This window comes from Rana temporaria, chromosome 8 (genome assembly GCF_905171775.1).
Source record: "Rana temporaria chromosome 8, aRanTem1.1, whole genome shotgun sequence".
NCBI lineage: Eukaryota > Metazoa > Chordata > Amphibia > Anura > Ranidae > Rana > Rana temporaria.
In genome coordinates this window covers 145,918,052-145,945,255 of record NC_053496.1, presented here as the reverse complement: position 1 = coordinate 145,945,255, position 27,204 = coordinate 145,918,052, and the positions used below count along the sequence as shown (strand labels likewise).

General features: G+C 46.4%; 1 protein-coding gene across 2 annotated transcripts in view; it reads right to left on the bottom strand.

Moving 5' to 3' along the window:
- The window catches only part of LOC120909150 (calcium-binding protein 2-like), an 82,581-nt gene extending 56,360 nt beyond the window's left edge, over positions 1-26,221 (bottom strand). The window contains exons 1-2 of one of the 2 annotated variants that reach the window (XM_040320838.1): positions 25,775-26,221; positions 12,734-12,764 (exon numbers count right to left, since the gene is read on the bottom strand). In XM_040320838.1, coding sequence (XP_040176772.1) covers positions 12,734-12,764; positions 25,775-26,140 — 397 coding nt within the window. In that variant the 5' untranslated portion in view covers positions 26,141-26,221. The remainder of the gene's footprint in view (positions 1-12,733; positions 12,765-25,774) is intronic. The other variant, XM_040320837.1, reaches the window with a different exon arrangement.
- Between the last annotated feature and the right edge of the window lie 983 nt (positions 26,222-27,204).

Genomic DNA, 27,204 nt, shown 5'->3' with positions numbered 1-27,204 from the left:
ATACATTTTTCGAATGATGCATCAGATACATTAATGTACAGGTCATACAAGGAGGAAGGAAGAAGTGAAGGGGTTAGTGTACTGGTCACATACAGTGGCATCATAGAGATAAAGAAACCCGGGCGGAGGGGCCACATGACTGGGGGAACACTGTGCAGTGCACTCACAGGATAGGGAAGTGAGGTCTTAGGGGTGGGGTTACCTAGCACGAGGAGGGTTTGTAAAAAGTAGTGGGTGGGCGGGGCTGGTCATTCCGGCCCTATTCATGGTAGAGGTAACACACAGACTGTTTTTTCCCTCCCTTCCTGTGGAAATGTCTGGTATGGGTATTTGTTTTTAATGTTATTTTTGTGTTTCAGGTGGACGTTGGCATTGGTCTGGGGTTCCTGAGGGTTGGGTGGTGGTTGGTATATATATATGGGATGTATATACCTGAGATGGTTGGTCATGGGATGGTTGGGGCCTGTCATGGGATGGGCAACTTCCCTATCTGGTTAGGTGGGGGCTATTGGTCAATCGTGCTGAAGAGTGAAATGAAGGAGGAAGTCATTGTCTCGTGAGCTGATTGGAGCAGGGCTAGAGGCCAGGATGCTTCCTGATGGAGTACAGCCAATTACCTAGCACTTTTTCTTTCCCTTCTCTCAGGAACCCCTCATTTACAGCAGTTTTGTATAATTGTTGTGTTTGGGTTAATTTATTCTATTTTTGGTAAATATATATATAAAGTTTTATAAAGATATATATTTTTATAAATGGTATTTTATTATTTACCTTTTGGTATTAAATAAAGGGGCCTTTAGTGGCCATTTAATACAGAAGGTGTTGCGTGGTTTATATAGGGGGTTAAGAGGTTTTGGGGTTTGTTATTGGTTTAAGTAGCAAAGACACTAGTAGTACACCAGTCAAGGGTTAAAGCGGAGTTCCACCTAGGGATTTTTTTTTTTAAAGTCAGCAGCTACAAATACTGTAGCTGCTGACTTTTAATATATGGACACTTACCTGTCCAGGGAGCCCACGATGTCGGCACCCCAGTTTACTTCGGGTTCTGCCACCGGCGCAATTACTAGTAAGGGAACTGGCAGTGAAGCCTTTCAGGTTCACAGCCGGTTCCTTACTGTGCATGCGCAAAACGCACTGCTTCTTCTAACTGGCCCGTCTACGAAGGAAGGAGGAGGGGGGCTGAACTTCCGAGGAACCGCACCATGGTGCAGTCTCCCAGAAGTGGGTACGAGTACTTGTCAAAAACAGGTACCCATTCCCCTCCTCCCTCCTGAAAGGTGCCAAATGTGGCATCAGAGGGGGGAGGAAGCAAATAAGCAGAGGTTCTACTTTTGGCTGTATTGGAAAGTGAAGGGATCAGCAATGTAATACCATGTGATTTCTGTGATACCACCCACATCAATCACATGGTACCCAGTACCTTGGATCAGCATGAGTCACTTCTGACAAGTTCTCCGACACAGGAGATAACAGCAGCTGAAATTTTTTGTCAGGGAGGAAGCTTAGAGGGAGATTAGCAGAAAGCTGATCTATTAAGAGTACAGCTCTGCATGTTCCTTTGTTCCTCTGCTTATGTGGAGTGGGGGTGTGTGATTTTCCTCCAATCAGATCTCACACAGTGTAAGCCCAGACTCCACAGCCACTGCTGGAAAAGTAAGAAAGATTTCTAACACGATCTGCACTTTCCAAAGAGTGCAGAAAGGGAAAGACAGATATATAAGTAAAACTTTTGTAGGGAGATTTGTTTCATCTCTCTGTATCATCTCAGGCTATTCACTTCACTAGGTATAGGAGAGGGTTTACAACCACTTTAAAACACATGCACCAGGAACGTACACTTGAAGTGAATGTTTGGTGAAGGTCCCCTTCCCTGCTTTATAAATATGCCTGAAGTTCTCAGGGAATCCCTGGTAAAATGAATACATCTACAGTTCATTTTGAAATGGTGTGATCAGTAAATTGTAAATATAGAAATCAAGAACCCCTTACAGTGGTGGTCAATAGAGAAGTCCTCCTTGAGTTCATGGAAAGTGGAAAGAATGCCCTGGTACAATGGTGGACAGTGGACAGAATTTCACCTACAAAGGACAGAATTCCACTAAGGCCCCGTACACACGCCCGAACATGTCCGCTGAAACTGGTCCCCGGACCAGTTTCAGCGGACATGTTCGGTCGTGTGTATGGCCTATCGGACAGGTTTCCAGCGGACATTTGTCCAGCCGACCGTTTTCCAGCGGACAAAAATTTCTTAGCATGCTAAGAAACATGTCCGCTGGAAACCTGTCCGTCGGACATGTTCGGTCGTCTGTACAGACTCACCGTACATGTCCGCTCGCCCGAAAGCCCTCGCATGCGTTGAAGTGATTCGACGCATGTGTGGAAGCATTGACCTTCCAGGGCCGCGTAATCGTCGCGGCGATGGCGCAGCCACATCACCGCGTATCTTGTCCGCGCGGATTTCTGTTTGTGTGTACGAGGCCTTACAGGTGCTCAGTAAAGCATCCCCCTTATGCCAATGATCATTGGGATAAACCCTCCCTACATTCGTAGTTAACAGAAAGAATTCCTTCCTTGCAAACCACTAAAAATATCATTGGTGATGGGTGTTAATGGTTACTCCTTGTGTGACAAGGGGAAAGACTGCAAACAGGCTGGAGATTAGGACTGAACGCAAACATTTAGAACCCTATTGACGTCAATGGGACTCGAACGTTCAAATTTAAAAGTGCTCATTTTAAAGCCTAATATGCAAGTTATTGTCTGAAAACGGGTTTGGGGACCCGGGTCTTGCCCCAGGGAACATGTATCAATGGGAAAAAAAGTTTTAAAAACGGTAGTTTTTTCTGGAGCAGCGATTTTAATGATGCTTAAAGTGAAAAAAATAAATCCTTTAAATATCGTACCTGCTGGGTGTCTATAGCAGGGGTGCCAAACCCTCTGATGTGGCCCACGACCTCCTGCTCTGGGATGGTGGGTCGGCAAGCCCAGATTGCGGGTTGCCGACCAGCCATCCCAGAGCATCAGTTTTGTGAATGAAGCCAGCGATAGCACAAGCAAGTGGCTGCGCAGCAGAGCCACATAAGCTGATGCTTCCTGTATAGCACTGGCTCCTGTCATAGGCCAAATCCCAAATGCACTTTGCCTGAAGAATTCTACGGCAAAGTGCAGCTTACCAATAGGAAAGCCACAGGTGCACTGAGGTGCACCCACGGTGCGGGTAAACTGCAGTGCATTAGTGTGAAAGCAGACTTAGTCCCCTTTCACGCAATCGGTCCAACCCTCCATTTATCTCTATGGAGCAGTGATGTAAACGGTCTTATGTCTCTTCCATTTAGACGGATTGGATCAGAGGGCCCATAGAGTAGAGTGGGCTATGTCTGTGTCCTCTTTCCATATGCATAGTGGACACAAGCCTGTAATCCACCCGCGCCGCTCATTGTGGCCCGCGACCGGTTACTAAGCCGCTTAAGTGGCCCTCACTCTTCAAAGGGTAGGACACCCCTGGTCTATTGTATGCCTGTGAAGTGAAACTTGTTTAGAACTGTTCCTGCACAAAATGAGATTATTATAAGAAAAAAGTAATTTAATTGCTTGCGGCTTTAATGTAATGTTTGGTCCCTGCAATATGGATGAAAATCACTGAGAAAAATAGCATGGGTTTCCCCGCCCCCCCTCCCCCAGGTCATTACAAGCCCCTTTGACCCTATATACTTTGAACAGCAGTATACAGGCGGTGCAAACAAGACAGGGACTGTAGGTTTGTTGTTAAGTAGAATCTGTTAGTAATTTTTAACTGGAACTTCTTTAAAGTGTAGCTTCAGCCATAAAATCTTTTTTTAAGCTTTTCTGAAAACATAGAGAAGGGTTATCACCCCTGTAACATTTGTTTTGCTGTCTGTGTGCATCTGTTCAGAAGATTGCACCTCACTTTCTGTCCCAATGACAAATGATTTTTTTTTTTGTGAAACAAGGATTGGTGATAAAGCATCAGTGGACAGGAGACACCTTTTACAGAAGAGAATGTCCCTTCCTAGGGGTAGATTTCCTCTCACTTCCTGTTGTCTCCTTCCGTTTGCAAGTAGGAGTCGTTTGTAAGTTGGATGTTTTAAAGTAGGGGCCTGCCGTATATACTCTGCATAAATTTGGGCCCTAGGTGTTGGTGTTGCCACAACACTGTAAGCCCTCACAGTAAGTCTTGGTGGGCGCTGGAACGTCCTGCTGTGAAATATTAGATCAAGAATTGTAATTACATGCCCCTGTTGAACAGGGGCAGAGAAATTGGGCCTTAGACACTGGTGCTGGTGCCACAACACTGCAACCCCTCACAGATACTCCAGTTGGAGCGCAGCAATGAGCCCGCTGCAAAGTATTGCATCAAAAATTGTAATTACACGCCCCTGTTAAACAGGGGCAGAAAAATTGGGCCTTAGGCACTGGTGCTGGTGCCACAACACTGCAACCCCTCACAGATAATCTAGTTGGAGCGCAGCAATGAGCCCGCTGCAAAGTATTGCATCAAAAATTGTAATTACACGCCCCTGTTAAACAGGGGCAGAAAAATTGGGCTTTAGGCACTGGTGCCACAACACTGCAACCCCTCACACATACTCTAGTTGGAGCGCAGCAATGAGCCCGATGCAAAGTATTGCATCAAAAATTGTAATACACGCCCCTGTTAAACAGGGGCAGAAAAATTGGGCCTTAGGCACTGGTGCCACAACACTGCAACCCCTCACAGATACTCTAGTTGGAGCGCAGGAATGAGCCCGCTGCAAAACATTGTATCAAAAATTGTAATTACACGCCCCTGTTAAACAGGGGCAGAAAAATTGGGCCTTAGGCACTGGTGGCAGTGTCCAGAACCAACAATGTTATTACAAGCTATCAGCAAGATCATTGAGGAGGAAAAGGATATTCACTCAGCATAACAGGATAGTCACTCAGCATCAGCATAGGCAGTCTTGAAGGGATCTGACATTTAAAAAAAAATGATTCAGTTACATCAGCATCAGGTGCTTGGTAGCTGGTGGTGATCCAAGCCTGATTCATTTTTATGAAGGTCAGTCGATCGACCGAGTCGGTGGAGAGGTGCACCCTGTGATGGGTTACAAAGCCTCCAGCAGCACTGAATGTGCGTTCTGAAAGAACGCTGGATGCAGGACAAGCCAGTAGCTCAATTGCGTACCGTGCAAGCTTTGGCCAGTGATCCATCCTCAAGACCCAGTAAGCCAGAGGATTTTTGGTGGGAGAGGTGTCCAAGTCTGATCTTGCCCCTAGGTATTCCTGCACCATGTAAAACAGACGCTGGCGATGGTTGCTGGAACCGGTCATACCTTGGGGCGGAACACATCGGTCAGACGGCTACCTTCTCCACCGCTCCTTCTGTGACTGACCGGAGCCTCAGCAACACGTTGTCCAGGACCAGGATTTTGTGACCTCCAAGTCTCTGGGAACGCGTTGCACAGACCTTTCTGCAAGGCCTCCCGAAGATGTTACATCTTCTGCTCCCTCTGCGCCGTCAAGATAAGGTCCGCAACCTTATTCTTGTAACGTGGATCAAGGAGAGTTGCCAGTAATGATCCCTCTCCTTGATAGCACGAATACGAGGATCCTTCCGCACTCTTTGCAGGATCAGGGAGGCCATGCAGCGTAGGTTTGCTGAGGCATTCGGATGCGAAGTCCTCTGGGTCACTGAGGACGACATGATCCGCATCCCAGCCACGTACAAGTCCATGGGTTCCTTGGGACTGTAATTGATCCCTTGAAGACTGCTGCTGATGCTGAGTGCTAGGCTCCACCTCCATGCTGACACAATCCTCCTCCTCCTCCTCTTCCTGTGTGATACGCAGGCAAGCAGGAACACTGTCTAGATAAAGTCCTTCTCTTCCCCCCTCTGTTCTGCCTCAAGGGCCCTGTCCATTTTTCCATGCAGCGTGTGCTCCAACATGTGAATAAGAGTGACAGTCTCACTGATGCATACACTGTCACTACTCACCATCCTCGTAGCCTCCTCAAATGGTGACAGGACAGTGCATGCATCCCTGATCAAGGCCCACTGGCGTGGGGAAAAAAAACAAGCTCCCCTGACCCAGTTCTGCTGCCATACCTGCGTAGCCCCTTGAACGCCTACGGAGCACCGCTGGTTCTGAGGACACATCAGCACAGGAAGAGGCCACAGAGGAAGAAAAAGAGGAGGGGGTGGAGGAGAGAGGTGTGTCACAATCAGTAGTAGCATTTTGGAGGCGTGGTGGTGGAACAACCTCCAACATTACTATACCTTGTCCTGCGTCCTTCCCAGCTGCCAGCAGAGTCACCCAATGTGCCGTGAAAGATAGGTAACGTCCCTGTCCATGCCTGCTGGACCATGAGTCAGCGGTAATATGCACCTTACCACTGACCGCCCTGTCCAGCGAGGCATGGACATTGCCTTCCACATGCCGGTAGAGAGCCGGAATCGCCTTCCTTGAGAAAAAGGTGTTTGGGAACTTGCCACTGAGGTACCGCACATTCCACAAACTCACGGAAGGGGGCAGAATCTACCAACTGAAAAGGCAGCAGTTAAAGTGCTAGCAATTTAGCTAAGCTAGCATTCAACCGCTGGGCATGTGGATGGCTGGGAGAGAACTTCTTTCGGCGCTGCAGCAGCTGGGGCAGGGAAATTTGCCTGGTACAATCTGCCATCGGTGTGCCGATAGTAGATTGCCTGCATGTACTAGGCTGTGACACACCTAATTCTACACCTTCAGTCCTATCAGTGCAGGCTTCAGAGAGGACTGAGGGTATAGTGGGGTTGGAGATCCCAGCTGATGAGGGGCAAGATGAGGTCCGCTTTGTTCTTTGGTGTGGGTCTTTGAGGTACGTTTGCCAACGAACTGCATGGCAGGTCGACATATGTCTGGTCAAGCATGTGGTGCCCAAGCGGGTGATGTTTTGGCCATGCGAGATACGCTTGAGACATATGTTGCAAATAGCAGTGGTGCGATCTGATTCACTCGTCTCAAAAAAGGTCCACACCAAAGAACGCGTAGCTCTGTGTTGTGATGCAGTCGGTGTGCTGCGCTTAAGCTGGCCCCTGAAGGGCATCCTGCCTTGTTGGAGATGTGCCTCCTCCTCCTCCTCTCTCCTATCAGGCACCCACGTAGAGTCAGTGACCTCATCATCCCCTCCCTCCTCATAACTGTAGAAAACCTGGCAGTATGCTACAGCTGGGGGAACATGACTGCCAGATTGCTGTCCTTCTTGGGCACCCCCTCTCTCTGGGCTCATGTTACTGCCTTCCTCTAGCTGTGTACCATCATCGGAGCCTTCAAAACGCTGTGCATCCTCATGCAGCATGTACCCAACACTGTGTTCAAACAGTTCGGGGGACTCCTTAGGAGGACATGGTGGGGCTAGGGAAGGAGTGACTGACGCCATTGAGCAGAGGGAAGAGGACGCCTTGGCAACTGCTTAGCCAGACAAAGTACCCTGAGCCTGGGTGAGAGAGGATGAGGAGGATGAGGACGGCTTGGTCATCCACTCTACCAAGTCTTCGGCATGTTGCGGCTCAACACGGCCAGCTGCCGAAAACAAAGACGAGCGTGTCCAACGGCCACGGGCTGATGAGGATGCACCGTGTCCACGACCAGCACTGTTGCCTCTAGACGCAGAGCCTGCTTGCCCTCGTGACTCTCTGCCTCTCCTTGTTGCCCTTCCAGACATACTAATGGCCTGCAGAGGACAAAGGCAGTACACACACCTCGTAGCTTTAGGTGCAAACTGTAGAGGACACGGGCAGTACACACCAAGTAGCTTTAGGTGCAAACTGTAGAGGACACGGGCAGTACACACCAAGTAGCTTTAGGTGCAAACTACAGAGGACACGTGCAGTACACACCAAGTAGCTTTAGGTGCAAACTACAGAGGACACATGCAGTACACACCAAGTAGTTTTAGGTGCAAACTACAGAGGACACGGGCAGTACACAACAAGTAGCTTTGGGTGCAAACTACAGAGGACACGGCCTGTACACACCAAGTAGCTTTAGGTGCAAACTACAGAGGACACGTGCAGTACACACCAAGTAGCTTTAGGTGCAAACTACAGAGGACACGTGCAGTACACACCAAGTAGCTTTAAGTGCAAACTACAGAGGACACGTGCAGTACACACCAAGTAGCTTTAAGTACAAACTACAGAGGACACGTGCAGTACACACCAAGTAGCTTTAGGTGCAAACTACAGAGGACACATGCAGTACACACCAAGTAGCTTTAGGTGCAAACTACAGAGGACACGGCCAGTACACACCAAGTAGCTTTAGGTGCAAACTGCAGAGGACACGGGCAGTACACACCAAGTAGCTTTAGGTGCAAACTACAGAGGACACGTGCAGTACACACCAAGTAGCTTTAGGTGCAAACTACAGAGGACACGTGCTGTACACACCAAGTAGCTTTAGGTGCAAACTACAGAGGACACGGGCAGTACACACCAAGTAGCGTTAGGTGCAAACTACAGAGGACACGTGCAGTACACATCAAATAGCTTTAGGTGCAAACTACAGAGGACACGTGCAGTACACACCAAGTAGCTTTAGGTGCAAACTACAGAGGACACAGGCAATACACACCAAGTAGCTTTAGGTGCAAACTACAGAGGACCTGTGCAGTACACACCAAGTAGCTTTAGGTGCAAACTACAGAGGACACGTGCAGTACACACCAAGTAGCTTTAAGTACAAACTACAGAGGACACGTGCAGTACACACCAAGTAGCTTTAGGTGCAAACTACAGAGGACACATGCAGTACACACCAAGTAGCTTTAGGTGCAAACTACAGAGGACACGGCCAGTACACACCAAGTAGCTTTAGGTGCAAACTGCAGAGGACACGGGCAGTACACACCAAGTAGCTTTAGGTGCAAACTACAGAGGACACGTGCAGTACACACCAAGTAGCTTTAGGTGCAAACTACAGAGGACACGGCCAGTACACACCAAGTAGCTTTAGGTGCAAACTACAGAGGAAACGTGCAGTACACACCAAGTAGCTTTAGGTGCAAACTACAGAGGACACGTGCAGTACACACCAAGTAGCTTTAGGTGCAAACTACAGAGGACACGTGCAGTACACACCAAGTAGCTTTAGGTGCAAACTACAGAGGACACATGCAGTACACACCAAGTAGCTTTAGGTGCAAACTACAGAGGACACGGCCAGTACACACCAAGTAGCTTTAGGTGCAAACTGCAGAGGACACGGCAGTACACACCAAGTAGCTTTAGGTGCAAACTACAGAGGACACGTGCAGTACACACCAAGTAGCTTTAGGTGCAAACTACAGAGGACACGTGCTGTACACACCAAGTAGCTTTAGGTGCAAACTACAGAGGACACGGGCAGTACACACCAAGTAGCGTTAGGTGCAAACTACAGAGGACACGTGCAGTACACATCAAATAGCTTTAGGTGCAAACTACAGAGGACACGTGCAGTACACACCAAGTAGCTTTAGGTGCAAACTACAGAGGACACAGGCAATACACACCAAGTAGCTTTAGGTGCAAACTGCAGAGGACCTGTGCAGTACACACCAAGTAGCTTTAGGTGCAAACTACAGAGGACACGTGCAGTACACACCAAGTAGCTTTAAGTACAAACTACAGAGGACACGTGCAGTACACACCAAGTAGCTTTAGGTGCAAACTACAGAGGACACATGCAGTACACACCAAGTAGCTTTAAGTGCAAACTACAGAGGACACGGCCAGTACACACCAAGTAGCTTTAGGTGCAAACTGCAGAGGACACGGGCAGTACACACCAAGTAGCTTTAGGTGCAAACTACAGAGGACACGTGCAGTACACACCAAGTAGCTTTAGGTGCAAACTACAGAGGACACGGCCAGTACACACCAAGTAGCTTTAGGTGCAAACTACAGAGGAAACGTGCAGTACACACCAAGTAGCTTTAGGTGCAAACTACAGAGGACACGTGCAGTACACACCAAGTAGCTTTAGGTGCAAACTACAGAGGACACGGGCAGTACACACGAAGTAGCTTTAGGTGCAAACTACAGAGGACATGTGCAGTACACACCAAGTAGCTTTAGGTGCAAACTACAGAGGACACGTGCTGTACACACCAAGTAGCTTTAGGTGCAAACTACAGAGGACACGGGCAGTACACACCAAGTAGCTTTAGGTGCAAACTACAGAGGACACGTGCAGTACACATCAAATAGCTTTAGGTGCAAACTACAGAGGACACGTGCAGTACACACCAAGTAGCTTTAGGTGCAAACTACAGAGGACACAGGCAATACACACCAAGTAGCTTTAGGTGCAAACTACAGAGGACCTGTGCAGTACACACCAAGTAGCTTTAGGTGCAAACTACAGAGGACACGTGCAGTACACACCAAGTAGCTTTAAGTACAAACTACAGAGGACACGTGCAGTACACACCAAGTAGCTTTAGGTGCAAACTACAGAGGACACATGCAGTACACACCAAGTAGCTTTAGGTGCAAACTACAGAGGACACATGCAGTACACCACGTGAGAATACTGCAGCTAGCACAATCAACTGCCTGCCAGTAAATTAGGAATAGCTGATCTAGCTAAACTATACAGTGTATAAATATATGTACAACACCTGGGATGCATATATATCCTCTACACACTGTAACTTTAACCTAGAAAAAATTACACTGTCTCTCCCTCTGTCTGTCTTTAACCACCACCGCAACACACTACACAAGGCCGACCTGCAGGTGGCCTCTTATAGTGTGGGGCGTGTACTAAACCCCCTAAACCATAATTGGCCAAAGCCACCCTGGCTCTCCTGCTTTTTTGCGCGCTGTGATTGGCCAAGCATGCGGGTCATAGTGCATGCTTGGCCAATCATCAGCCAGCAATGCACTGCGATGCCGCAGTGAATTATGGGCCGTGACGCGCCACTCGAATTTGGCGCGAACGGACCGTAACGTTCGTATTTTGACGAATGGTCGAAAATACGATGTTCAAGTCGAACATGGGTTCGACTTGAACACAAAGCTCATCCCTACTGGAGATCAATCAGCCATTGTTCACTGCTCAAAGAACCCCTGGCAATCTTTAAAGCACCCATGGGTTCCTCTGAAGGCTGCTCCAATGGCTATTGGTATATCACTGCTATAATTAAGCCTCCCTGATCAACAACGTTTTTTTCCAAAGAAACCCTTCATTGAGAGATTTCCATTCAGGTACAGCGAGCGTATCTGTGCGGCGGCGTAACGTATCCGATTTACGTTACGCCGCCGCAAGTTTTTCAGGCAAGTGCTTTATTCACAAAGCACTTGCCTGTAAAGTTGCGGCGGCGTATCGTAAATCACCCGGCGGAATTCAAATTTGGCGGGTAGGGGGCGTGTATCATTTAAATGATGTGCGTCCCCGCGCCGAACGAACAGCGCATGCGCCGTCCCTAAAATATCCCAGTGTGCATTGCTCCAAATGACGTCGCAAGGACGTCATTTGTTTCGACGTGAACGTAATTGACGTCCAGCCCCATTCACGGACGACTTACGCAAACGACGTAACTTTTAAAAATTTCGACGCGGGAACTTAACATTGGCTGCGCCTCATATAGAAAAGCCTAACGTAAACGTCGTAACTTTACTGCGTCGGCCGCGCGTACGTTCGGGAATTCGCATATCTAGCTAATTTGCATACTCGACAGGGAAATCGACGGAAGCGCCACCTAGCGGGCAAAAAAAAAAATTGCAGTTTAGATCCGACGGCGTAAGAGACTTACGCCTGTCGGATCTAATGGATATCTATGTGTAACTGATTCTAAGAATCAGTCGCATAGATACGACGGCCCAGATTAGGACTCACGACGGCGTGCATGGCGCTGCGCCGTCGTAAGTCCTTTGTGAATCTGGGCCTTAGTAAGCGGCACTGTAAAACAAAACTAATTGGGACAGCCTGTTTATTTAATGAACAAAATGCTTCCCCAATATACACATATAACTAATTTCTATATATAAGGAAAGTTTTTTTTTTTTTAAACTAACATTTATTGATATAATTTTTTTAATTAAGCTCATTATTTCTACACAAATAGCTAAAAAAGATTGTAAAATCTCTTTAAGAAATTGCATCAACCAACACAGTGTAGATGAGGCTGTCTAAAGGAATAAAGTAGCAAATTGGATCATGTCCTGCTGGGGTTTTTTCGTCTTCCTCTGGATCAATTGTGGGTATAGAATTGTTTATATGGGATTGTACGATATTATTATTAATAATAATATTATTATTATTATTATTATTTTTATGGTTTACCTGGATTGTCTTGTGTCTTTTGTCAAACTGACTAACTATGTAACTATGTAACTATGTAAAGTTCAAGGGGATATCGGAGGACAGTTAATTTGCACATTAGTTGGTCTCCCATTTCAAGAAAAAAAGTAAGTGCTGATTGGTTACAATTAGTATTTCAAGCAGATCACCCTTTGCCATTTGAATTAGTCCAATGTTGATAATGAGGCATGTTGATAATCTGCATTGAAAATCAGCAAAGGGATAATGGGCTTCTAGACACATGACAGATCCTATATGTGTAATACTTTAACCTTACTTTGCCTTTACTTATCTTGGATAACAGAAGTGAGCAAATACCCAAAATCACTGTAAATCCATGCTGTAACCAGGTTACATAACAACCTAATCGGCTGCTTTTGGATAAATACCAACAGTAAAAGACTCACCATCCATCTCCTCTGGAGACAAATCTCTCTCCTAGATGGGATAGAAAAGAAAATGAGAGTTAACTTTTGATATTTTGAGTAAACATCATATTTAGCAGGTTTACACCACATAACCAGACAGATCTCAGGTTTGTAAAGTGGCCATACATGGTTCAATGCCTTTTTGTTCAGCCTGCAGGCCTCCACAGTCACCAGATATTAATCCAATAGAGCACATTTGGGATGTGGTGGAATGGTAGATTCGCATCATGGATTTGCAGCCAACAAATCTGCAGCAGCTGAGTGATAATATTGTATCACTGTGGACCAAAATCTCAGAGGAATGTTTCCAACACCTTGTTGAATCTATGCCATGAGGAATTAAAGAGGAAGTAAAGCCTGATGGGTTTTACTTCCTCTTTATTTCCCTTCAAAGGTAAAGCATAATGGGCTACTATGCATAGTAGCCCATTATGTCTCACTTACCTGAATCCGAAGCCTGCAATGTCACCGCTGTCCCCTGTTGTAGGAAGCGTCCATTCTTCACCCCTCTTCCTTACGGGGTCACGAACTCCGGCTCTGTGACTGCCCGGAGTCGCGTGACGTCACTCCAGCACATGCGCGTGGGAGCCGCCAGTCACGGCATGACCTTCCTTTAGAAACGGCACGATCGCCGTTTCTAAAGTGCGCCTGCGCCGTAGACATCAGTGATTGTCTCTTTTGTAAATATCTCCTAGTCCTGCACCTACAGGTAAGCCTTAATCTAGGCTTACCTGTAGGTAAAAGTGGTTGTACAGGGTGTACAAACCACTTTAAGGCACTTCTGAAGGCAAAAGGGGGTCGACCCTGTACTAGCAAGGTGTACCTAATAAAGTGGCCTGTGAGTGTGTGTGTGTATATATTAGGGTTGTCCCGATACCACTTTTTTAGGACCGAGTACAAGTACCGATACTTTTTTTCAAGTAGTCGCCGATACCAAATACCGATACTTTTTTTAAATGTGTCCCCAAATGCAGCCATGTCCCCCCCATATGCAGCCATGTCCCCCACATATGCAGCCATGTCCCTCTAGCCATGTCCCTCACATATGCAGCCATGTCCCTCTAGCCATGTCCCTCACATATGCAGCCATGTCCCTCTAGCTATGTCCCTCACATATGCAGCCATGTCCCTCACATATGCAGCCATGTCCCTCTAGCCATGTCCCTCACATATGCAGCCATGTCCCTCTAGCCATGTCCCTCACATATGCAGCCATGTCCCTCACATATGCAGCCATGTCCCTCTAGCCATGTCCCTCACATATGCAGCCATGTCCCTCTAGCCATGTCCCTCACATATGCAGCCATGTCCCTCTAGCCATGTCCCTCACATATGCAGCAATGTCCCTCTAGCCATGTCCCTCACATATGCAGCAATGTCCCTCTAGCCATGTCCCTCACATATGCAGCCATGTCCCTCTAGCCATGTCCCTCACATATGCAGCCATGTCCCTCACATATGCAGCAATGTCCCTCTAGCCATGTCCCTCACATATGCAGCAATGTCCCTCTAGCCATGTCCCTCGATGCGGCGGGGCGATGCGGCGGCAGCGGCGGGGGGGGGAAAGTATTCTATTTAGGTATCGGGGGTATTTGCGCGAGTACGAGTACTCCCGCAAATACTCGGTATCGGTCCCGATACCGATACTGGTATCGGTATCTGGACAACCCTAGTATATATATATATATATATATATATATATACATACAGTATATATATAAATACACTGCTCAAAAAAATTAAAGGAACACTTTTGAATCCGAACTCCTGGGATATTGATCTGGTCGGTTCAGTAGCAGAGGGGGTGGGGTGTATACAGAGGGGGTTGTTAATCAGTTTCAGCTGCTTTGCTGTTAATTGAAATTAACAACAGGTGCACTAGATGGGCAACAATGAGATGACCTCCAAAACAGGTATGGTTTTTCAGGTAGAGGTGTCTTACATTTTTTTTCCTACTCGTCTTTTCTGACTGTTTTTTAGTAGTTTTGCATTTGGCTAGGGTCAGTGTCACTACTGGTAGCATGAGGCGATACTTGGACCCTATAAAGGTTGCACAGGCAGTCCAACTCCTCCAGGACGGCACATCAATACGTACTATTGCCAGAAGGTTTGCCGTGTCTCCCAGCACAGTTTTAAGAGCATGGAGGAGATTCCAGGAGACAGGCAGTTACTCTAGGAGAGCTGGAAAGAGCCATAGAAGGTCCTTAACCCATCAGCAGGACGGGTATCTGCTCCTTTGTGCAAGGAGGAACAGGATGATCACTGTCAGAGCCCTACAAAATGACCTCCAGCAGGCCACTGGTGTGAATGTCTCTGAGCAAACAATCAGAAACAGACTTCATGGGAGTGGCCTGAGGCCCCGACATCCTCTAGTGTGCTCTGTGCTCACTGCTGGACACTGTGGAGCTCGATTGGCATTTTCCATTAAACACACCAGAATTGGCAGGTCTGCCACTGGTACCCCATGCTTTTCACAGATGAGAGCAGGTATACCCTGAGCATATGTGACCGACGTGAAAGGGTCTGGAGAGGCCACGGAGAACTTTATGCTGCCTGTAACATCATTCAGCATGACCGGTTTGGTGGTGGGTCAGTGATGGTCTGGGGAGGCATGGAGGGATGCACAGACCTCTAGAGGCTACAAAATGGCACCCTGACTGCCATTAGGTATCGGGATTAAATCCTTGGACCAATTGTCAGACCCTACGTTGGTGCAGTGGGTCCAGGGTTCCTCCTGGTGCACAACAATGCCCGGCCTCATGTGGCAAGAGCATGCAGCCAGTTCCTGGAGGATGAAGAAATTGATACCATTGAATGGCCCCCATGCTCACCTGACCTAAATCCAAAAGAACACCTCTGGGACATAATGTTTTGGTCCGGTGCTGCCAGGTTGCACCTCAGTCTGTTCAGGAGCTCAGTGATGCTCTGGTCCAGATCAGGGAGGAAATACCCCAGGACACCATCCTTCATCTCATTAGGAGCATGCCCTGATGTTGTCAGTAGTGATGGATGAACATCTGATGGTACGGTTCGCGAACGCTAACCGCGAACAATCTTAAAAGTCCGCGAACCGCAAGTTTGCGGCGGGCCCCATTGACTTTAATGGCAGGCGAATATTAAAAACCTTCAGGTCATATTTTCAGCCACAAAATACTTACTGCTGTGCACAAATAGTCCCACAACATGGACACTGACCTACCAGAAGTATTAAGTGAAAAACCGGATACATAAGTAAGTGCCGGCCATTAAAAGCCCCAAAAATTAGCCGACAGGTGTTCACCTGACAGCAAACAACTTTGTATTCTGTGGCTGGAGGTACATTAAGCCATTCACCAGATACAGAAGTAAGTGTTGGCCATTACAGGCCCTAAAAATTAGACCACAGGTGTTCACCTGACAGCAAACAACCTTGTATTCTGTGGCTGGTGGTACATTAGGCATTCACCGGATACAGAAGTAAGTGTCGGCCATTACAGGCCCCAAAAATTGGCCCACGTCCACAGGCGTTCACCTGACAGCAAACAACCTTGTATTCTGTGGCTGGTTGTACATTAGGCATTGTAACAGCACTGGTGAACAGCGTGAACCACAACTGCGGTTAGCAAGGAATTCAATGCGATTCTCTATGCGACAACTCAGTATTAGGCCCCAGGCGTCACTCCTCGCAAAAGGAGTTTGGGGGATCTATACATCATCTCTGTGTCACATAAAGAAAGGCGTTGAGCTACTAAGCATGGACGCATTACAACATGCGACCAAGGCTTAGCGTTTAAAATTAGTTCAAGGTCAATATCCCAATACACCACTACATGCAGGTGATTATCAGTAAGGGACCCCAGGCTTCACGCCTAGCGACAGGAGTTTGGGGGTTCTCTACATCATATCAACCTTAGCATGTAGAGATGTATTTAGGTCACTAGGGGAGATGCTATGAAATAGCATCAACCCCTAGCATAGAAAAGTTAAAGCGAACATGTTCAACAATTAGGATGAGGCCTATAAGTATTTTATACTTCTTTCAAGCATGTAGTAAATTGTATTTGTAGTAACAAGTATTAATTGCATACGAGAGATAGTGTAGCTCAGGTACTTTGAGGATACACGTATAATACACAAGTTGTACTGGCAACTAATAGAAATGTATGAGAGGCAATATAGCTCAGGTACTTTGAGAGTACATATAGTATTAGTAGTAACAAGTATTAATTGTGTATGAGAGGCAATATAGCTCAGGTACTTTGAGAGTACATATAGTATTAGCCCATGGCCACAGGCGTTCACCTGACAGCAAACAACTTTGTATTCTGTGGCTGGTGGTACCACCAATAGGCATTCACCGGATACAGAAGTAAGTGTTGGCCATTACAAGCCCAAAAAAATTGCCCATGGCCACAGGCGTTCACCGGACAGCAAACAACTTTGTATTCTGTGGCTGGTGGTACATTAGGCATTCAACGGATACAGAAGTAAGTGTTGGCCATTTCAGGCCCCAAAAATTAGCACACGGCCAAAGGTGTTCACCGGACAGCAAACAACTTTGTAATCTGTGGTTGGTGGTACATTAGGCATTCAACGGATACAAAAGTAAGTGTCGGCCATCACAGGCCCAAAAAAGTAGCCCACGGCCAAAGGCGTTCACCGGACAACAAACAACTTTGTATTCTGTGGCTGGTGGTACATTAGGCATTCAACGGATACAGAAGTAAGTGTCGACCATTACAGGCCCCAAAAATTAGCCCACGGCCACAGGCGTTCACCGGACAGCAAACAACTTTGTATTCTGTGGCTGGTGGTACATTAGGTATTCAACGGATACAGAAGTAAGTGTCGGCCATTACAGGCCCCAAAAATTAGCCCACAGCCAAAGGCGTTCACCGGACAGCAAACAACTTTGTTTTCAGTGACTGGTGGTACATTAGGCATTCAACGGATACAGAAGTAAGTGTCGGCCATTACAGGCCCCAAAAACTAGCCCACGGCCACAGGCGTTCACCGAACAGCAAACAACTTTGTATTCTGTGGCTGGTGGTACATTAGGCATTCACCAGATACAGAAAAAAGTGTCGACCAGTACAGGCCCAAAAAATTAGCCCACAGGCGTTCACCAGAATTTGAATGAAACATGGTCTACTGGTCACATGTGTTGAATTCCTCCGAGATCCATGCTTCATTCATTTTTATAAATGTGAGGTAGTCAACACTGTTGTGAGCTAGGAGAGTGCGCTTATCGGTCACGACCCCCCCCTGCTGCGCTGAACGTCCTTTCGGACAGGACAATGGATGAGGGGCAAGCCAACAGTTCCATTGCAAATTGTGCAAGCTCTGGCCAGAGGTCAAGCCTGCCCACCCAGTGGTCCAGTAGTCCTGTCGGTTTAGGCGTTCAATGATACTGGATCTGGAAGACAGCTGTCGATGGGTCGGCTGAAAGAATGATCTCATATCATTAGCGCCTCTTCTTGCAGGCGCTGTTGGATTGGTACCCAAAACTGTTTCTCTGTGGAAATTCCTCTGCCAGCGGACGCAAAAGCAGAATGCAGCATTTCTCGAAAGCAAGGCCTGGAAGTGCTGCATTCTGATAGCCCTCTGTGATAGTGGTAGCATTTCCGCCATGTTTTGTTTGTACCGGGGATCTAAGTACGTTGCCATCCAGTACTGGTCATTGCCCTTTATGCTTTTTATATGGGGGTCCCTCTTAAAACACTGGAGCATGAAGGCCCCCATTTGCACTAAACTGAAAGCGCTGTACTGGCCTGGCTCCTGCTCATCATCCAGGATAATGTCATCCTCGTTCTCCTCCCCCCATCCACAGACAACACCAGGGATCCCAGAAAGGTTTAAAGCATGCTCTTCTTGCTCCTCCTCCTCCGCCCCGGCATCATCCTCCTCTGACTCCTCTTCAGACTCCCGTTGTTGACTTGTCTCAGGTGGAGTAGCCCCCCCTGAGAATTCATCCAGCATTGCGACTTCCTCATCTTCCTGCTCCTGCTCCTCGACGGCTTGATCAATGACACAATGCAATGCACGCTCCAGAAAGAAGACGTAAGGTACGATGTCACTGATGGCGCCCTGGCTGCGACTGACCAGTTTGGTGATCTCATCAAATGACCGCAGAAGTCTGCACAAGTCGCGCATGAGCAGCCACTGGCGCGGTGCAAAAAAAACAAGCTCCCCAGAACCTGTCCTGCCGCAGAGTTCGTACAGGTAGTCGTTAACTGCACGTTTCTGCTGGAGCAGCCTATCAAGCATATACAATGTTAAGTTCCATTGCGTCGGGCAGTCACAAATAAGACGTCTGATGGGCAGGTTGTCACGCCGCTGAATGTCAGCAAGGCGAGCCATGGCCGTGTAAGATCTTCTGAAATGGGACGAGATTTTCCTGGCCTGCCGCAAGACGTCCTGGAGCCCAGGGTATTTGGTAAGGAATCACTGCACGACCAAGTTCAGGACGTGTGCCATGCATGGCACGTGTGTAATTTTGCCCCGTTTAAGCACGCTCAGCAGAGTGGCACCGGTGTCGCACACCACTTTACTAACTGTCAAATTGAGCGGTGTTAGCCACTGATCTGCCTGTGAACGCAAAGCTGAAAGAAGTGCAGGACCAGTGTGGCTCTTGTCTTCCAGACACAACAGACGCAGCACAGCATGGCAATGTCTCACCTGGCATGTCAATGTCTTGGGCGGTGCAGCGGAAGAGACCGTAGCATCGGAAAATGAGGAGTCAGCAGAGGAGAGGGAGGATGGAGTAGGAGAAGGAGGAGAAGAAGAGGCAGGCCTGCATGCAATCCGCGGCGGTAAAACCAAATCTACATGGGTGCCACGGGTTACATGCTTGACGGTCGTCAGAAGGTTCACCTAGTGGGCAGTGAAAGATATATATATTCCCTGCCCGTGTTTGCTAGACCACGTGTCTGTGGTCAGATGTATCTTGGCACTGACACTGTGTGCCAGAGATGCATTCACTTGCCGCTGAACATGGCCATATAGCTCTGGGATGCCCTTCTGTGAAAATTTTTTCCTTCCTGGGACCTTCCGATTTGGTGTTCCAATGGCCACACATTTTCGAAAGGCCTCCGACTCCACCAGTTTATATGGCAGTAGTTGGCGGGCTATCAGTTCCGACAAGCCAGCGGTCAACCGTTGGGCAAGAGGGTTATCCGGCATCATCTTTTTTTTACGATCGAACATTTGGGCCACGGAAGCCTGCCTTTTTGCTGTAAAACGTGAGGAAGGCATGATGGAGGGTGGAGTGGAGGACAATTGTGAGCATAGAGGGCAAGGAGAAGGAGAAGAGGCTGGACAGTGAGAGCCTGGAGTGTGGCTTTGTGGGTTCTGATGGCGTTGCTCCTACTGGGCTCGGTGATGGGAGTCCAGGTGCCTTCTTAAGGTGGTCGTCCCTAGGTGAGTGTTGGGCTTACCGCGACTTATGCATTGACTGCAAAGGCTGCAGATGGCAACACTTTTGTCTGCAGCGGACACGTTAAAAAAAGCCCACACTGCGGAGCCATTGGCCGGCGTCCTGGGAGCGCCCGATGTGACCGTACATGGTTGATGGCTCGCTCCTGATACATTAGGAGTCTGGTTTGTCCCTCCTGTGCAATGTAAGTTCGGCCTGCTTCTCATCCCTATCTGTTGGTCCATCTCTCCCTCTGAACTCCCCTCCTCTTCCTCTCTTGTCGGCACCCACGTGACGTCTGTAGACATGTCATCATCGACGCCACCTTCCCCATCACTAACATGAGAGATCTCGGAGTAGGCAGCAACAGCGGGCCCCAACCTCCTTGGGCTGATCAGAGTACTGTCGTCAGACTGCTGAGTGCCGGCTGTTGCTACCTCCTCTTCCTGATCCAATGCCAAGAATGGCTGCGCATCCGAAATGTCTTCTGATGGATCGGAAAATAATTCCTGTGACTCAAGCGGAGGGTATATGGTGGAGGTGGTCTTGGTGGCGAGCCACTCAACCAAGTCTGATGCGTCCTTTAACGTAATCGAACAAACATTGTGCCACTTCCCACTTTGGCTCCGGCCTGGTGCTCCTGCCCTACCCCTACCACCCCTGAGGAAGGGCCTGCCTCTTCCTCTGCCTGTCATTTTTTAAATGACCCTGGGACAAAAGTCTCTAGAGAAGCGCAGTATATGTGGAAGAAGGTATATAACAAAATCTGTCGTTTTGGGGGGCCACTGGTTTATTTCACCAGTTATGAAACTTTTTAGGACATTTTTTTAATGTGTGTAGCAGAGGAAACGCAGCGAAAGAGGCAAAAATCCAGCAGTAACCAAATATACCGCCAGTTAAAATGCTGCACAATGCAAATCCACTATAATATGCTTTCTATATTCAAAAGCATATTATAAGTGTATATTACATCTATATACTGCAGTGCACAGCAAGTAGCACACCTATACCAGTGCTTGAAAGGACTTTTGTGGACCTGTTAGGTAGCGATTTGTGTCGCTAAACTCTGTCCCTGCTCCAAACAGCACCCTCTCCCTACACTGAAGTATATGAATGTATTAGACACCTATATACTAGAGCAAGTAGCAAACCTATACCAGTGCTTGAAAGGACTTTTGTGGACATGTTAGGTAGCGATTTGTGTCGCTAAACTCTGTCCCTGATGGAAACGCCAACCTCTCCCTAAACTGACAAAAAGTATATGAATGTATAAATGAATACAACCTGTCCCTGCTCCAAACACAGCACCCTCTCCCTATACTGACAAACAGCAGAATGTAAGATGGATGCCAGGTCTATTTATAAGGTAGGGGGTATGTCCATGTGCTGAAATGTCTCAATTGGCTGTCCTGCACCACCTGATGGATGTGTCATAGGCCAAAGTTCTTACCCATGTGTAGCGCTACCCCCGCAGGAGCCACTGATTTGTTTTGGGATCGGCATATTAAGTTATCCTGCAGTATGTCTAGGGGTCATAGCAGTGAGTCAGAACAGTGAGCGAATGTCCAGACAGTGAATAAAGTTTTTTTTTCAATGCTTTATTCTCCAGGCCAACACGGCCAACATCAACTAAATTGGGAAGGACAAGGTTGATGAAGAGAGAGAGAGAGAGAAAACCTTGCAGTATCAGGCCTGGATATTAAATGTAGCAGTCAGTACTGCTCTGTATAGTACCAATTTGTAACTTGTCGCAACTCCAAATAGAGTGGGTAAAGTGCCCCCGGACAGACCCCTCTCAAGAGCCTGGCAGCCGAGATGTCACTTAGGATTTCTGGGAGGAACAGGCCTCTCTCACAGACCTGGCTCTAGGGCCTCTGCCACAGGCCAATTACAATAACTGAGCTAGATGGATAAATGGAGCGAATCCGCCCAGTAGTTTTCTGCATTGGTTACCAGATGACAGCAAGCATACATGTCAGTACTCTGGTCACCAGATCCCCAATTGGTTTGTTCAGGCTCTGTTGGACAACCTGCCTCCGGGTCCTCCTCAAACCGACTCCCCAATCGAACGGCACCCAGCCTGGGATCTTTTCAATAGAACCGGGAACCCAGTAAGTCACTGGTGTCCCCTTGTACCTCCGGATGAGGTTCCAAGTAGTCTGCAACTTTGGCCAGGTGGGCCGCGCCGGCGGGGTCCATGGATGCGAGCACCCTGAAGGTGGATGCCGCACCTGGAACAGGGGCCCCCGCAAAGATTTTAGAACACATGACCCCTGTCACAGATATACCCCTCCCCAGCATGCCCCGCGAGGGAAAAGCTCCTCTAATTGGCTGCTGGGGAGAACTTGCTCTGCCAGAACCCCTCTGGCGCCAACTGCCGGCCAGGGATGGTATCACATCCCTGGAATACAGACTGACCCAGTGGACATTTCTGAAACGACAGAAGTCACAATTTAAACAAATTGTGAATGGGAGCAAAATAACTCTCCCATTCCCAACTAACTTTAGCGTAGTGCCCATGCTGAAAGCAAGGGGGCGCTACACATGTAACATTGTGGACCGCCAAATGTCCGACGGTTTGGCGGAACCCGAACGACCAAAGTTCGCCGCGAAACAACCGCCTGGCGAACTGGCAGGCCATCTCTAGTTGTCAGGCATGCATACAAGCACTTGGGGGCCATACAAATTACTGAGGACCATTTTGAGTTGTTGCAATGAAATTTCAGCAAAATGGACTAGCTTGCTGCATAATTTCTTCACTGATTTTCAGGGTGTCTTTGAAAATTCAGCCTTCTGTAGGTGGAGAATTCAGAGAGTAGTGGTTAATGATTCTTTCTCTGAAGGGTCTGAGCTTTTCAGTGGTGTACCCCAAGGTTCAGTGTTGGGACCCTTACTTTTTAAGGGTCCCAACAGACCCTCTTTTGACTCATCCCCCCTCCCTTCCTAGCAAACTCTCACGAGAGTGAGAGAGAATGAGCTTTTTATCACACAAGAAACTGGGCTGTACAAGGTATTTACTGGCAAAAATAAAAATGTTTTATTATCCAAAGTTAAAACAACAAGGGCAGAAGATTTAATAGATGGAAAGATTAAAAAATTACTGAAGTTCCGCTTTAAGTGTAGGACATGTTGCATAATGTTTTAGAGGGGCATTTCCTCCTCTGTCCAAACTAAAGTGAAATATATGTTATATAATGATTTAGAGTGACATTCTTTACTTTTTCCCAGCTGAAATGCAAGACATCTTAAAATCTTAAATAAACTTTAAAGCCTTTGTCCCAACTGAAGTAGTGGACATGTTTATATAATGTTTTAGAAGGACACAAGAACCATGAATAATAAAAATAATGTTTAAAATAATAACATTTGAAAATAAAAGTAAAAGTAAAACTTAAAATAAACATGATGATAAACCACACATATAAATAGACTGAAAAGGGGTAGATCCACAAAGAAAGTACGCCGGCGTATCTATTGATACGCCAGCGTAATTTCAAAATTTCTGCGTCGTATCTTTGTTTTGAATCCTCAAAACAAGATACGACGGCATCTGGGTTAGATCCGACAGGCGTACGTATTCGTACGCCTTTGGATCTTAGATGCAATTTTTCAACGTCCGCTAGGTGGCGTTCCCGTCGTAATCCGCGTTGAGTATGCAAATTAGCTATTTCCGACGATCCACGAACGTACGAGCGGTCGTCGCATTGTTTTACGTCGTTTCCGTTCGGCTTTTTCCGGCGTATAGTTAAAGCTGCTATCTGGTGGCATACTCAATGTTAAGTATGGCCGTCGTTCCCGCGTATAATTTAGAAAATTTTACGTAGTTTGCATAAGTCGTCCGTGAATGGGGCTGGACGCCATTTACGTACACGTCGAAAACAATGACGTCCTTGCGACGTCATTTGGAGCAATGCACCCTGGGAGTTTTGACGGACGGGGCATGCGCAGTTCATTCGGCGCGGGGACGCGCTTCATTTAAATGAAACACGCCCCCTACCTGCCCAATTTGAATTCCGCGCCTTTACGCCGCGAGAGATACACTACGCCGCCGTAACTTACGGCGCAAATTCTTTCAGGATACAAGGGAAAGAAAAGTAAGTTACAGTGGCGTAGCGTATCTCACATACGCTGTGCCCACGGAGATGTATGTGGATCTGCCCCAAAAGACTCTCCCCTTCTGTATATTGGAGCTAAAATTAAGTCAACTACAAGATGAGGCAACTCTAATAGAGGACCAAAACGGTTTAAAATGAATTAGAAAAAAAAAACATAAATTTACAAATACAAATTATATCAACTATAAAATAATGAGGTTAGTGGGTTACTATTAAAATGTATCTTTGATGGAACCAAGAAGGGACAAATATATCCATATATTAGGCCTGAACAACTAAGCTGCTGGACTAAAAAAACACAACTACTATTATATGCAATATAAATAACAATACTAATAAAAACTAAAAAAGTTATGAAAAAAGAAATGTAATGTCATTTTGATAAAAGCTACTAAAATAAATGGGTGCCTCAGGACTTATTTTATATGGGGAAACAACTAAAAATGATCCTTAAATTACTGTATAGAACTCCAACTCCTTGCTGAGGCTAAAGGTTAATGTATTAGGCATTAAAATCCAGCACATTTTTTGTTGACAGGGTTTTTTTTTAAACATTCTGCCTTTGAGTCACTGTTGGGGATTTGTTCAATATTCCAAACTCTCAGGCCTTCTGTAGACCTCCTGTATTTTTCTTTAAAGTGCTTGGGAACATATAAACCAGACTGCCCTCTTTTCCACTTTTTCCACTGATGCAGTCTTGACCACACCACATCTGGTGCAGCCAATATCCAGCATTGCATACATGAACAAGATGTCCCACACTGATAAATAAGCCACTGACTATGAGGTGAACCACACTGCTCAGTCAAAAGTTTTTGAATCATTACTTTGCATTTTCTTATGTCTAGTTAATGAAAATGCTGCATTATCATTCCAATTGTAACTGCAACCTTTAAAAATAACTCTTATTAAAAAAAAAAAAAACAATGATTGCTTGCATTTTGTGCATAAATAGCAAGAAAAGCTTTCTATTTTTTCAAATAAGTTTAAAACTAAAAAAAAGTGTGTTTGTGTTAGTGTCCCTTCTTGATTACACATTTATAATATTCATGCTAACTAGTCATTAGCAGAAAACGTATAGGATTATTTTGTAAGGTAAAAAACTGCATACCAAATTCGCTTACTCAAGGCAGAGATGTTTTTTTTTTTTGTGGATAACTTTACAAATGTAAAATCAAACTACCATAGTTTCTTGGGGTCCCTGTCCTGTGTATATTATCAATACTTTTTGTTCTACCTTGGAAAAAAAATGATATGTCTATATAACTGCTACACAGAATATACCCGTTGCAGCCATTAGATCCATTTCTGCCAAATGTTTTCATATGTAAAAAATGGTTTAAAATGAATTTGCCGTTATTGGCAAAAAGAGTAATTGCCCTGCAATGAAAACATGACAGCGAGTTGTTATGAAGAAGACACTTTCCTCTATAGAAGGCAATTCCAAGAATAATTTAATTGATTTTACTATAAATAGGGCCAACTGATTCTTTGTACCACATTTCCACTTACCTTGCTGAAGAGGGAATTTAGGAAGGGTGAGTAAGTCTTCGTTGTGATGCTCTGGCTATCACTGACCCTTTTGCCCTTGTGATGACCTCTTCCTGTGACATGATGCCCATTATCATGCCCTCCATGAGGGCTCTTTTTTTCATGGCCTTTGCTATTTGCATGATGTCCTTCACTGTGAGCATGGTGAGGGCTCTTTTTCTCATGGCTTCCACCTCCGCTTAGGCTCTTTTTGTCTCCTTCATGATGTGCTGTTGTTCCCTTCTTTCCCCCGTCTTCTCCCCCACCTTTGCTTCTTGCCCCAGTGTGGCCCTTGGCCACATCATGTTCTGGGGTGCTAGATGTCTTGGCTCCAGAGCTGTGAGACATAGGATGGTCTTCTGTGGACTGTCAGTGGTAGACAGTGAGGATCACAGCAGTAGAGCACACACTGGATTATCAGTAATCTAATAACATCAACTTGTTCTGAGCTACGTTAAAGAGTTTAAAGAGCTTACCGAGGGGACATGTGACCTGTATCTTGCTTTTCCTATATATAACATACAAAGATTTTAACTGAAAACTATTCATAGCCTTTCTTCTTGCATGCTCAATTGAAATAGCCAGGTTCTAGAACTATATCAGATGTAAATGATATTAATATTAACATGACAGTTTGGTGTCTATGCCTAAATTCTTTACCTTTTTTGAGAGAAGCCAAATTAAGGATATTAAACAGCTTCAGCACTGGTGGATCACCCTGACTTAAATAACTCCAGTAAGAACAAAAATCACTGGGACACATACCAATGTTGTCACTTCAGAGAGGTGAATAGATTTTGTAACACAAGAAAGGTACAGAGTATATGGGTATAACATAATAAAAATTAAGTATAAAAGCCTAGCAAATTACTACTTTAGCATTATTTACAACTCGCACTATACTCCCCAGGGCTTTTAATTTATTTTATTGTACAATATCTATGTATCATAAACCAGGCATTGGCTACAATAATGTTACTCCACGCCTTGAGGCAATTTAGTTTGCGTTTGTAGTGCTATACAAGTTACTTATCCATTCAGATATACAGTAAAGTCACAAATTACTGTACCTCTGTAATCATTAGACAAGATTCACACTAGAGCAGGCCGGCAATGCATGCATAATTGCATGCTTTCCCAACCTGCACAGAGACGCCCTGCACTTTAACATTCTTAATAGACCTTTGGACATTTTTTCATTCCTCCAGCACCATGCAGTTAGGCACATGCAAAATTGCACCACGGGTGCCCATGCATGGGGATGCATGGGCACCCGTGGTGCAATTTTGCATGCGCCTAACTGCATGGTGCTGCATCCCCATGGGGTTAGGTATGGTGCAATTTAAGAAAAAAGGGTCAGGGACTTCTTTACTGAATTTCTCATGGGTACAGCAGCCTATTCAAATGAAATG